The sequence below is a fragment of the Neocloeon triangulifer genome, unplaced genomic scaffold (assembly GCF_031216515.1).
Source record: "Neocloeon triangulifer isolate White Clay Creek 2 clone unplaced genomic scaffold, ASM3121651v1 ptg000015l, whole genome shotgun sequence".
NCBI classification, from domain to species: domain Eukaryota; kingdom Metazoa; phylum Arthropoda; class Insecta; order Ephemeroptera; family Baetidae; genus Neocloeon; species Neocloeon triangulifer.
The window spans coordinates 1,369,974-1,384,501 of NW_026775557.1; the positions used below are offsets into that span (position 1 = coordinate 1,369,974).

The window sequence follows — 14,528 nt, forward strand, 5'->3', positions numbered from 1 at the left end:
CCGCTGCTCATATCATTGGCGCGGGTTGCAGAGCTTGTGTTAACAAAATCTTCTTTCAATACAATCGAAGTAACATAATAAGGTCATAAAGGGAAAAATAGACGTCAATTTCAGTAGCATAGAGTAGCTTTAAGCAACAACGAGTTCTTTAACGAAGCATTAAGTTACTTTCAGTAACATTGAGTTCCTCAATGCAACATTGAGTCAATGAAAGTAGCATAAAGTTCCGTTAAGCGATAAAAAGATAATTCAAGTAAAATATATGTCTTAGAGCGAAAAAATAGACTTCAATTTGAGTAGCAAAGAGTAGCTTTAAGCAATAAAGAGGTCTTTAAACAAAGCATGAAGTTTTGAAGAAAAATTAAACTCATCATTTTACAGATACCACAATTTTCTCATATAAATTTTTAACCGAATGTAAATTTATCGAGATTGTTTTATACAAAATACTTAAAATCTTTTATATTGTGTGGTACAGTTTTACTATCAAGGGTTTTTTTTAATGGTGATTTGAATTTAAAGCCTTAATGGGTTTTGTGAGTTGTTAATTTTTTAAGAAAAAAAGGAGCACGATATTGTTTATTCTAAAAATAAAGAACACCAACAACAACGTAACTCACAAAACCCATCAATATTATGGTTTGTATTCTTTTAACGACAATAATAGAAGAGTACATTTCTTGCTGTCCATAGTTAACCCCACGAGGTTGAAAAATTCCCATATATGTAGTGAAATAGATTGAACTAAATTACATTTTTAGAATTATTCCATAAAAAATGTATTTTATTTATATTTACATGTTGGAGATAATAATTAAAAAACAAAGCTCAACCAATTTTGCGACGTCAAAATATTTTCAACATAGACGAAAAGTATAGTCTTGTTTACTTTTCAGCTAATTTTACTGCAAGTCAATTTTCTAAATGAACGCTCCTTTTGATTTTTTTAGGCTTACTGGGGGGCAGGGAAAATAAAGTATACCACGCGTCTAATTTCGAATGTTATGTTAAACCAGGGTAAACGTTGGGCATTTTTATATGTGAAAACTAATCAAACCAAATTCATATAATAATATTTGAAAACACTGCACACATGAAAATTCCAATTTAAATGAATTCTGTGTAAAATCGCCACCAAGTAGAGCGACCACGTGCCAGTTGCGAGCAGGCCGAGGTGCGGCGGACGGTTGGAGCTGCAGCCGGCGCTCTACTGACACCGAGCGAGGGCAGCGGGAAAGTGGTGTGTGTGTGCGTAGGGAGGAATAGGGCCGGCGGGCGGGTGGCTCGGCGGCGGCGGCGGCTGCTGCGATCGATCGGCGGGTCGGGGCGGCTGGCAGGTGGCGCTGGGGCGTTTGCGAGGGAGCAAGTAAGTGGTGGTGTGATGAGCGACTCCATGTTGGGCTGCAGCAGCAGGACACCAGGCCCCGAAGGTGCTGCTGGCTGAGGATCCGAGAGCGACCAGCAGCGGGCAGCTCGGCTGCCGCACTCCGCCCGCACCTGCCGACTGCTCTCTCGGGGTCATGCGAGTCGGCAGGGCCCTCTAGCTCCGGCCAGCAGCAGACACGGCGGTCGCCCGCCTCGCGATCAATGGCGGCGGCCACCACTGGCGGTGTGCTGCTGTAGCCAGCACCGAGAATCGGCGACAGTGCATCGGCCTGGCAGATTATGTTGAGCAGTCGACGGCGAGGACCCTAGTGGGCCCATGACGAGCAAGCAACACACCCTGCACCAGCACTCCTTCTCACAGGAACGGCGCTCGCCCCAACAAGATGTAGTAAGTGCAGCACACTTAAGCATAAATAACAGCCTAAAAATTAACTGCAGCAAAATTATAAAGGACAAAAGAAAAAATTGAAAATTACATAAAAAAAAGAAAATTAGTAAAAAGTGGGAGAGAATGGACTTGTGTGGTTAAAGCTTCACGAGGTTGAGCAAAATTACAAAGAAAAACCAGTAAAAATTTTGAAAATTTTATAAATCTAGTATTTTAAATAATTTTCAAAGATTTTTTTGTTTAAATTTTTTGTTATCTGCAATATTCATATTCAATCAATTAATATCAAAATTTTTAGATGTATTTTATGGCAATTTTTATTTTTTCTTTTATTCATGTGGATATTGGGCTCGGTTTTTGCTCTCCGCTCTTCCAAAGTTTAATAAATGTGCAGTGTCGGTGTCTCATCTCTCATAATGATCCCATGCTGGCTGGAGCTTTGGAGATGAGCGCGTGTGGGTGAGGCGTGGGCTCACTGCAAATATATTTCCTCGGTCAGGCCTGCTCTGTTTCGCCTACGCTAATTTCCCCTGAAAGAGGTGCCCGAAAATTTCCCCGATTTGCCTGCACCTGCCGTCGGGCTTCGTTTTTTAATTTCTGAATTTTATCTCGTCCCGAAGTCGCGTCCGAGGGGTTGTTTGGCGGCCGCGGGACGTCGAGCCAGTCGACTTGCCATTCAAGAATTGTAACTCGACTAGCGGGGGGCGTTGCCGGTCGAGATTCATTGACGACCGCCCCCGCACAGCCGCACCCCTCCACCCCCGCTCAAGGGCGCAGCCATTTCCTCATTCCCTTGCTTTTGCTTGCCTCCTTTTTTTTTAACTCGATTCCTGTGGAATTTGGCAATTTTTGAATTGATTTTTAATTAATGGTGGTTCGGTGCGAAATTTTTCGCAGTTGAGCGGCCGGGAGAGCGCGCAGGAGAGAAAATTATTCTCCGCTCCCCTAGCAGTTGCAGACACACTGCAGGGGTGCCCAACGAGCGAACGGGCTTATTGCAGACTATCTTGCCACTGGTGCACAGACACACACGCGCTCCGAACGTTGCAGGGGTTCGCTTTAAATTCTGGCTCCGTCTTCTGCTGCTCCAAGCAGACGATATCTGTTTTTACCTCAAATTGCGATTTTGCTGAAACTTGAAATTCATCTTCTCATTTTTACGCGTTCTTGATTGATTAAAATTTCATCTCGTCCTTTAAGGCAAAGAATAATTTGAACTGGATTAACGCAAAGTTATTTTTAAGATCAAATTAACAAAGAAATAATAATCAAGAAAAATTAAATCCAAGTTTCCAACTTCAAGCATCAAATTAAGGGTAGCATAAAAATTAAGCATAGCCAGAAATAATTTTGGTATTTACAATTTATGCAACCTGTATGTCCTACGTGCTGCGCGGGTTGCTTACTTTTTTTATAACACATCTCCCCCGTCTGCCATGAATTAGCGCGCGATGGATTTATTTAGAGTTGCTTATTGTTTCAAATTTAAATCACTCCTTTAAAATATCAAAATTACTAGGCGTGAATTATGCTTTTCGCTTTATTTCAAAGCCACAGGTTGTAAAGAAGTTCTTTAATTAACTAGAGCATGCTTAAATAATATAGCAATGGGAAATGACAAATAGGGAAAATCTAAACTCACGCGATTGCTGAATCAGTTGAAAATGTCATTAATATTTCTTCTGTCAATTTCACAACATCAACCATGGTGAGCAGTGAGAAAATAAGAAAATATTCTACAAAGATAGAGATTGAGAAAAAAATTCTAATATTTAATAGATTTTTCTTAGCCAAAAAGTCTTAGCTAAAATTCCAAAGCTAATAGAACAAAAATGGTCAGAAGTGGTATATTTTGATGTAAACTTTTTTTTAAATGTTCAAATATATCAGATTTATTTTATTTATCATGCAAAGACTATGCAATTATTTAACTAGATCCAAACTTTCTTGAAAAATCTTCAAAAATTAATAAAAACGCGGCCGACTCCAAGCGCACGCTTCTGTTGTACCATAAGAGACAGCGAAGAGAATGATTAAATAAAATTATTTTCTTTGAGTTAAGTCAACTCGCTGAGTGACAAAGGGGGTAGATTAAACAAACTTTGTCACAATATGGGTCTAAAAAAATTTTACTTGAAGTAAAATAAATATTGCAAAAAAAAAAAAACATAATATGAACAGCAAATTTAATATTATATTTTTCGTTTGGAACTTACGAATAAAGTGCCTGGCGTTGTTGTGTTTTCAGGAGCCAAGAGGAGTCATCAAGCGACCTTTCAAGCTCTGGGATATTTGGCGGAATGTGCGGAAGGCTTTGGTGGTCAGCACTTTTGAGGAACTTGTAGCTCGAGGTGCGTAAAATCTTTTCTCTGTAACTACTGTTGAACGTGTACAATCGGAGAATTTTACTGAAGTCAAAAGTAATCATTTTAGTACCTTAAATTATATTTTAAATAATGAAAAAATATAATAAATTTTGCAATGTTGCAACTGTTTTTCTTTTATATTCAAAATACAAAAAAAAGATGAAAACAATAAAAAAAAAGAAAAAAATTCCTTGCGCCTTTAGCTAATACTCTTATCTTTTCTGACTTAAATATTGAAGCATAAAAATATTTTCTTGTAAAATTTTTTTTTTTTTGTATCACGAAATTTCTGAAACCATAAAAAAGTTTATTGAGCAATTCCAAATATCTCTGTATTAACTACATATAATGTTCTGTTTAGCATACTTAAAAAAAATTAAAAAATTAGAATAATATTATAAACAATATTAATATATTAAAACAGTTTCCAACTGAAACATTGTAAAACAGATAAGAAAGTAGTCAATAAATAGTGCCATATAAACCACCATTAAAAATGGGCGCGGTCCACGCGGGCCCACTTGTCTTGACCTGCATATTTAAGGTCCAGAATATTTTTAACTCGTTAATAATTATCCATAAAAATCAGTAAATTTTCTTAGCAGCTCATTTTCAAAATTTTCCAAGTGACCCATTGTTTTCGCAGTAAAAAAATCGATTATTTTAAGGTTGCATGTATGGTTCATATTTTGCGGGGCCAACGCGAGTTCAGGCAAAACGCATTAAGCGGTCTCAAATCTACATCTCTCGCGGTTTCGCTCTTGTCACACAGAGACGTATATAAAGATGAGAGAGTGAGTTTGGTCTATGCTCTTTCTCTCTATACATCCGAGTGTGCATGTGTGCGAGCCCGAGAAAGCATTGTTGGCGAATCCAAGTCAGAGAGACTGGCAAAGTTTGGCGAAAGGGCTGAAAAGCAAGCGGATCAATAGCAGATGGCACTACTGTGTTGCAGGCAAGGAGAAGCTGAATGTGCCGCCCGGAGAACCAGTGCGCCTGCTGCTCGAGTCCGACGGTACGCAAGTCGAGGACGGCGAGTACTTCCGCACCCTTCCCAACAACACGGTCCTTTTGTTGTTGCGACCTGGCGAGCGCTGGCACCCGGCCGGAGTTGACGTGATTCGAGCAGGTCAGTCGAACGCCCCAAACTCGCCCACTTTCCCTCCGAGCGAGCTGCCTACCCCCGTTTGTTGTATGTACGTGGTTGGTGCAGGCAGGGCCACCAGCCTGGCTCCACAAGTAGGTCACAAAGCGCACACCAAAGTGCTCTCTTTCTTTCTCTCGTTCGCTCGCTCGCTCGCCATTGCTGCAATTAAAGCAAACGTGCTCGTTTTCAAACCATTCTCGGCGCACCGTCGTTCTCGGTGCATTCTTAATTTGATTCTTTTTTATTCGCTGCTGCCGAGTGCGAGCTCAGCTGGTTTCACACTGGCCTAATTTCAACACTACGACTTCAGACCCTAAGTGAATTATTTAGCTATTTTTCTCTTAAAATCTCGATAGCTTCATTTTGCTCTGAAAGTTACAATCAATTTAATAATTCAATAACAAAAAACCAAAAAAAAGTTCCGGTTGATTCCAGCAATAATTTATCCACGACGTTTGCTGTCAGATGTGGATATAAATTGTATTAAGATGCTACTTATAATGTCTTTGAAGAAATTGACTAAAATTTATAACTCTTAAATTGCAAATAATATTTTATTACAAGTGCTGAAATAATATTTAATCATTTACAAAAACTTAAATCACAATTATTATCAAACAGTTTATTTATTTTTTACCTTTGATAAAATGGAAGTGTTAATATATATAATTTAGAATCAATTATTAGAAATAAATATCAATTTATCTTTTACTTTATTATTTTATATTTTGTAACAAAGGTTGATATCACCTTCATTCAATTAATTAATACTTCATTAAAATATACGTACATGTTATTTTAAATATTTTCAATTTAAGTCTTAAGAAATGAAACTTTATCTACCCAAAAATCTGAAATAATGGGGTGAGGACAAGTAGATATTTATATTGATGTAATTAAATTGACCAATTAAAACAAGGAAAAGGAAAAATCTCTTCCCAGCGACCGATTCACAATATTATTTGAAAGAAAAATTATCAACTAATGCAATGGGAAAAACGCGTTTCAATAAGCAAGATAAGTTTAGTAAAATCAAAATAATTTCCAGCAATTCTAAAAATTCAATCAAAGCCCAATGTTTGAAGTATAAATTTATGATATAAATTCAAATCTTCCATGATTAATTTTGTTTTGAACTAACAGAGAGGGCAGATGTGTTTGAAAATTCTGCGGGGAAAGACGTAATTTTTTATTTATTTTTAAAGTTTGAAAAATGAATGTAATTTTTCGTTATTATATTGTGTATATTTTAAGTTTATTGCACGCCTGTGGCTTTCCATCAATAAGTACATGCGTGCATTATAAATTCGAAATGCCCATTTAAAAATATGTTTTCATAGAACATTTTTTGGCTCTTTGCGACTCAGCGTAATACACTGATTTTGCTCTGGATTCTCTTGAAATAACGGGGAAGAAAACAAATATCGTTTTCTCTTTGACAATAACAAGAGCTCGCAGTGAATAAAATTTGTTTTAAAACTGTCAAGAAAGCATAAACGGCGGATCGTGAGCGTACACATAAGATTGGAAGAGGTGTTGAAGACACACAGTGTGTGTAGCACTTGATCGCGCGCGCGGCGAACATGAAAGAGGGCTCTTATTTTGTTTGAGCAGGCGCTTCGATGGTGCGGCCACTTTTACTGGGGTGCGCTACACTTACAGTTTTCATTGAGAATGGCCCAATCAATAATTGGCGACGGCAAAACATATATGGATTGTGACCATTAAAATGCTTGGTTCAAATCTTATCACTTCAAAAAAGGGAAATTTTAATTTTTTTTAGAAAGTTTTCTTTTTTAATAAATAAATTTATGTGATTTTTCAAAGCTGATGAATCAATTTATTAATTTTATTTTTCTATCATTTTTACAATTTTTATCACACGCTTGATATAAATATTAGATTGTCACGTTGCTTCGTGTGCTTTTAGCAATCTCTGCAATCCCGCGCATCGTATGCGAGACGATCCATTCGCTTGAGTTGCACGATGAAACTCCCTCGTGGAAGATCATGGACAACAAGGGTCGAGTCACTGTGGTGCTGCACTGGGATCAACGCCATCAAGACAAACAGGCACCCAAAGGTAATGAGGCTCGCAGCCCCAACAAGAGGGTAGCAGGTGAGCGACCTTCGCTCGTCATCCAGACCAGTCTGGATAAGCTTGGTACGTCTGCCAGAAATTGAACAAATTTTTCATTGCTCGGCTCATGCTCTAAATTTCCTCATTCTCTTGGTGTTCATCGCGCATTATTCTTACACTACTTCTTTGTGTCATCGCTCGAGCTTATCTGGATGTACAGGCTTGCTTTTTAATTGGACAAAGCTCAGGAATTTCATACCTAAATAAAGGAAAATATCATTGGAATTTACTTTTATTTCTGAACAGGAGTGAAATTTTTAGGTTCTTTTCGCAGGATTAAAATTTAAAAATTACTGAATGAAAATATTTAAGTTTTCATTAAATTGCCATCAAGTAAAAAAAAAAATTAAATACCTTTTGAAAGCCGCTGTTATCTTTTAAAATATTATTTTTAATCACACAAAAGTCATATATTTCATAGGTGACTTAAGAAATTTTGCTAACAAACATAAAAATAATAAAAATCGATATTTTTGAACGTTTTAGAAATGAAGACGATTGAAAAACCACAAAGAGCAACATTCAGGGCTGACTTTTGATGGGATGTTCAAGCAGATTCTTCTAAAATATTATTTAACATTGGAAAGAGCAAAATATACTAAAAATAGTTTGTGTTCGTAAAAACGTTTTTCAAAAATCACAGACATCGAAACCAATCCGCATGTAAATATCAGGAATGAGACCCAAAATTATTGTTTCGTCCCAACTTTTTTCTACTATGTGTCCGTTTTGCTTCCCGACTTGCTGTGATAGCCAATCGCAGCACTTTTCTTCATCCCCTGCTTTACCTGAATCTGGAACTTGTGTGTGATTCCACACAATCAGGCAGGCGCACCATTTTTAAATCACATAATTATATTTCAAATGAATTCTCTGTTGAAACGGTCATTTGAAAATTAATTTGCTTTTTCAACTCTTGATCGAGCAGGTGTGCACACCTCGGTAAACAGGGAGACTGGCAAGAAGGAAACTCTCATCAACGATGTGTACCCGTCACGCTACAGCCCGCAGATAACTGTGATAAACCATGACGATGTTCAGAGCAAGTACCAGCGGCTGGTGCGTCAGGGTAGCTCCTCATTCGAGGGCGCGGTGCACGTGCACACGCCCGAGTGCGCCAACCACCTGCACCAGCCCCGCAGCGGCAGCCCGGCCAACGGAGACGCCATCGAGTGCGACTTCCATTGCTGCGCCCTCCACGAGGAAGGTCGCAAGATTCAGGTCAGTCTCAAAACGGATAATCAATATTCATTTTATTCAATTCGGAATGCAAAATTGAATGGTTGTTCTTAAATGCATGTTTAAATATTATTTCCTTTGATAAATTTTCAACTTAATTAAATAAAATTTATATCCCCCTTTTTAAAGTTAATTATAAATTTTCACTTTGAATTTTACTAAAATATATTAAATTTGGGTCAGCTGAAAATATATAAAAAATTAAAAAAATTGTATTATTCCAATAATATCTAATAATATTCAACCAAAACTAGTTAATAAACAGAAAATTGGGGTTCGTTTTTTTTAATAGTAGTAGTTTTGAAATTAAATTATTTACTTTGCACACCCTAAGAAGTGTAAAAGAAAAATTTCGTGGGTGCTGCTTTCCTTCTTTTCAATAAATCGATGGTGTAAAGCAAATTATTTCCTTCATCAGGCGCTTCTTTAACAGGTGCACAAAAGCGTGGCGACGTCGCCCATCCAGGATCCGAGCGGGCAGTCGGGCATGCAGGACGGCCGCAGGACGGGCGCCCTGCCCAAAGGGACGCACGTGCGCTTCCTGGACACGACCGAGAATCAGTACCACGCGCCGCACAACATCATCAGCGCCGGCGACAGTTCGGAGAGTGAAACTGAAAACACCGTGCTCGAGGAGGAAGGCACCACATCCGAGAAATTCCTGCTGCTCATCGACCAGCTTTCGGTCGACCAAAAGAGACATCTCACTATTAAAGATATTGGTGAGACTTTTCTATGTAATTAAAACTGACTTTTCTTCATTATGTAACTTTCCAAAGGACGGAAGATTGAAAATCAGACAAGTCAATTTTACATAAATTTATTAGTTAAATTTTATAGCAATTCTAAATATTTCAAATGCTGAAATAAATATTAAAAAACAACATCATGTTCCTTAATCAAAATTAAAAATTAATACTTTTGAATTTTCTTAAGGCTTTACTTTTTATTTTTGAAATATTAAAAATTTAATTAACTTTATTTAAATATGGTCCATAAAAAAGTTCTCTAATGAGAAAGAAAAAACGGCAACTAATTTAAAGTGTTCAAGTTTCTACTTTTTATATCAAGTAATAGATCTATAATGATAAAGAGATGCGATATTGAAGATTCAAAAATGTTTAAATTAATTTCTTGTTTCAAAATAAAGTAAAAATTACTTTAAAATTAAATTTTTTCCCCTGCTTTTTATGTTGAAATAGTTGCAAATGAATATTCCATGACGGGTAACTTATTTTCAAATCTCAACATTCAAACCTAAAATTTCTAGAACTAACTATAAGACCTGAATTCAATCCATCCTCCTTTCTTGTCAAGCTGAAATTGTGGAAAGAAACTGAAAATTGTGTGTGCCGCAGGAATAATCCTGGAGCGACTCAACTCGAAGATCCTGGATGTGGAGCGTCTGGACCGCGAGAGCGAGAGCGACGACTGCTACAACTGGACGATAAAGGCAACGATCAGGGGCGAGGTGTTGCGCGAGCTCGGGGTCATCTACAACGGCAACTACTACGCCATCTGCGAGCACCCTGGCTACAAAGAGGACGAGCAGCGCGACGAAGAGATTGAAGAGGAGGAAGAGGAGGATCGACTCTAGCCCAGGATGAGCCCCCCGGGGCCCTGCTGTGCCTGCTGTTGTTGTGAGCCAGAGGAGGGGCCCTTCTAAGCCAGCGGCACCTGCCACTCTCTCAGTCAGTCAAGGACGCACCAACGAAGGGACGTGCTAATGCCCTTCCTGTGACACGGGACATTCATTCTAAACACACAAACACACTTACACACACACACTAATTGCTGTGTCTCTCAATACACACAGTACACACACTCACACCTGCGCTTCTCATTATCCCAAAAGAATGATGAGGACATAATTTAAATGAAATATTTAAAAAAAAATCAGCTCCCCCCGACTCCCTCCCTCATTGTTAGACTGCTAAAGAGCGCTAAAAGAAAAGAAATTATTATAAAAAACAAATGTCCCTCGCGCACGTTTACACGTTTTGAGAAATTATAATTACATACATACGCAAAGAAAGAACAAGACACACAGACAAAGAATCGATCTATATTTGATTGAGCTTTCGCACAATCAGCCTAAATCGATGAAGAAAAAAAATAATAATGTTAATAATTGATTGCCGCAGTTTAGGTCATTGTCAAAAAAACGTTTTAAAAGCCACACAAAATTGCTAATTAAGGAGCATCTCCGAGGCCACTCTTCCCAGATTCTATATAAATTATACGCCCCATATAACAGAATTGTGTGTGTTTTGGTTGCATTGTTTGTGATTAAATTTGCTTTTTATTAAAAGTAAATAGTGCCAAGAACTTGAAGAATTTTACAAAAGGCTTTAAAACTGTTTTGAATTTTAAGGCCTCCTTATTAACATGGTCAAATCAAGTCTTTTCAACAATAGGAAACATTGTTATCAATATTTGGAAAATTTAACGACCATTGTTGTAAAGACTTACTTGATTTGACTATGTCAATAAGGAGTCCTTAAATACAATATATATTCGTTTTATCAAATGCATGGTGCCAAATATTAAATTTTAATATATTCCAGCAAATTTTTCCTTTACAAATTTTCATGGCTCTTTTTTTGCTATAGAAGATTCTATTGATATAAATGATAATTATTTAATTGCTAGTCCAATCAAGTAAATTTTACCAGATATATATGGAAAGAATTAATTTCGGCCGCCCTGTTTTGGCTGGCATATAATCGCGTCTCACCTGCCCCATAAATAACGATCGCACAATTGGTCAGACTTATCATTAAGTAATTTGCTGATGAGAAAATAAATTACTAGGCCCCCTAAGAGGTTTAAGCAAGGGCATCTCTCATATAGTTGGAAAAAAAATCAAGTAAAACGCAATTAATTAATGAAAGAATTCTTCTCAGAACAAACACACGCAAACAAACAACCGAATGACAAATTAAGTAAGAGGAAATTAATTGAGAAAAACGAGCGTTACATTATGATGTGAGGACGAGAGTTTTCTCTTGAAAAAAACAAAAAGCATAAAAAGCTGTCGCCCCCAGCACATTCACGAAACAGAGCCTTTGGTGCTGTCCTAAATTGCTCAAGCAGTGATAAACAAGAATTATTTAATTTGTAAAACACTTACACACGTTCAACAGAAGAAACAAACAAACAAATATTACCGTGTGGTGGCGACCGGTTGGTTTTCAGTGCATCTGAGACTTTGCGAGAAGAAATCGAACAGCCGTTTGGAAGAGTGAATTTGAAAAAAACTTTCCTCTCTGAAGCCAATTTCGTGGGAGCCACTAACGAAAAACGCGGCTTTAAAGAAGAAGAAGAAGAAGAATTAAGAGACATTGGTTTTTGGCGGACAGAGCAAGGAATCCTGCGAATTTTGAAGAATATAAAATCCAAGTTGCGATCCAATGAGACACTACCATTTGAATAACAGAAAAAAAAGAATAAAAAGCTATGTACTTGTACGTGCGTGAACGTGGGTTGAAAAATTACAAAAAGAGGGATGTGAAATTAAATAAATCCATACAAAAAATAATAACAGAGAGATCTACTCAAAAGCGTGTGAATGCGGAAAAATTATGCGTGTACCAAGAGAGTGCTGTGCTATTTTTTAACAAGAAAGAACACGTGGAAAACAAAATGAAGAAGTCATGACGATGAACATGCACATTCCAGTTGAAGAACAAAATATACTTAATTGTACGCACATCAGTGGCAGGTGCAGCGCAATATCAAATAACTTTGCGGTGCTGACACGTTATTGCTATATAAAATAATCTTTTAAAAAACTTCAATTTTGGGGTTCACAAAATTACCTGAAGATCCAAAATCACCGAAACTTCCAAACGTCCCCCGTCAACTTTTGACTACTTTCAAATTTCAAGAAGCTTCCCCTATTACAAAAATCACAAAATAATTGAAGTTTTATTTTGACAAATATCTCCATTTTACAATTAACTTAGCCCTATTGATGAGTTTGAAATTTACCGCAGTTTCAGACAATTTTTGCCAGAGAATCGACAGTTTCTCATTTGTTGGGAGGAACGAGATTCTCAGTTGATTTTTGTGTGCCAATTTTCTTGATTAAATTTCGTGTGCCAAATTCTCTCCAAAAAACACCGCTCAAAGTTTCTACTGTTAAAATTGATGGTGCCAAAAACATTTTTTAAGAACCACTTTTTGCGGCAAGCGCTCGAAGTTTTGCGATTTAAAATATATATTACATTGCTGCTGCACCCGCCATTGATGTGCAACTTGCATCTTGCTCATTTTCCGGGCAAGTAGAATAAATCTCAAAGCAATCATGTGTCCTCCAAGTACGGAGCCGAAAAATACCTATTGCAGTTTACTTATTATAATTACGTTAAGAGGGATCCTTCTCTGTGGACAGGTTTGGTGTTCCTATGGCTTTAGTGTATGTTTCAATCTCTCCATTCCGTACTATTGATTGATCAGCACCCCTAATTAATCTAAAAGATGCTCCGAATCCTATTTGAGACTTCGAACGAGAGTACCTTGAAAACAAAACGGAGCCGCTGAAAAAGTAAATTTATATATATTAAAAAAAGTCTTGTTGAAATTTTTAAGGCTTCCGAAATTTTTAACTTTTGAGAGAATGAAATCTCGAATAGGGTGGAGAGAAATCTTTTGGCTGCGTTAAAAGAAAGGAAATTTGGAGAGCTCGATCGCTCCTACGGAGTAACTTTTGCCAAATAACGCTTGCTGTTGCCAACAAGAAAATTTTGAGATGAGCCTTTTGTCGGCGAAAAACTCCCTTGAGCGTACCTTAGTTTGGAATTCCTCTCGCAATGCCGGTCAATTTGTGGCATAGCCTAATTAAAAGTAACGACTAATAGTTGTAATTAATACGAAAATCGCCCCGAAATGACCGGTTTTGCGATTTGGTCACTCGACTCGGCCGCCTCCGGAAAAACAGACTGGCCAAGTCCGTTGGCGGCAGAGTCCAAGATAAAAACATGGTCGGGCCCTTTTTGGAGTAAATTATATATTCTTTATTGTAGACGAAAAAGACAAAGCCGCTTATGGAGCGGTCCCTCTCTAACTCTCGTAAAAAAAAAACAGATTTTGATATAATCGGATGATATAATCAAGCAACGGGGTTTTGAGTTTTAGCCGAAAAATGTTATCGAGATGAAATTATAAAATTTACGACGCGATTTATTTTAACACTATTACAAAAAAGAAAGAAAATGAAAAACTATAGAGACGAAAATATATCTCGTGTTTTAAAATTAACATGTTGGAGATTATTTTGTTGACACTTCAGCATTTATTGTATGGTACATTGTACGAGGGAAAAGAGAACAGAACCTCACACGAACTCTCACTAATGCGCGTGGGAAAATAATTTTTTGATATTTCTATCAATTTTGTTGTACACATTGAGGATACTATTATTATAGATATTATATTATAAAAAAATGAATGAAAAAACGTGGAAATTTATAATAAAAAACATGAAGAAATGGTGCCAAAGAGCAAGAGGGAAAATGGAAGAAAAATATTAGAGCATCACACTCGCATCAAGTTGATGATGGAGAATAAAAAAAAAATGATAAAATGTGGCGTCTCTTTCCGGTGTTACTAAATCATTATTGACATTCAGTGGAAAATCGTGAAGAAAAATCATTCTCAGTTGGGAGCAGTGACGGTTATGAAATTGTTCCGTTAGCAGCTCACTCTCACTGCCCATGTTAAACGTCGTTATTTACATTGCATACCAAGAATCACATTAATTAAAATAAATATGCTAAAATTTAGCAACGAGATTTTTATTTCTTGTACACACAACCCGTACCAGCGCAGTTTCTTATTAAAATTGATGAAATTTCATTT

General features: G+C 37.2%; 1 protein-coding gene across 3 annotated transcripts; it reads left to right on the forward strand.

Annotated features, from left to right (window-relative positions):
• The first annotated feature begins 1,365 nt into the window (after window positions 1-1,365).
• On the forward strand, window positions 1,366-14,469 carry LOC132202502 (uncharacterized). 3 transcript variants are annotated; one of them, XM_059629455.1, is made up of 7 exons: window positions 1,366-1,774; window positions 4,023-4,125; window positions 5,096-5,269; window positions 7,218-7,451; window positions 8,356-8,648; window positions 9,100-9,388; window positions 10,025-14,469. In XM_059629455.1, the coding sequence occupies exons 1-7, from the start codon at window positions 1,703-1,705 to the stop codon at window positions 10,261-10,263; spliced, it is 1,404 nt and encodes a 467-aa protein (XP_059485438.1). In that variant the 5' UTR covers window positions 1,366-1,702; the 3' UTR covers window positions 10,264-14,469. The 3 variants fall into 3 exon arrangements, with proteins under 3 accessions (XP_059485438.1, XP_059485439.1, XP_059485440.1); XM_059629456.1 differs by having other exon boundaries at window positions 7,218-7,406; XM_059629457.1 differs by having other exon boundaries at window positions 7,218-7,370.
• Window positions 14,470-14,528: the final 59 nt, after the last annotated feature.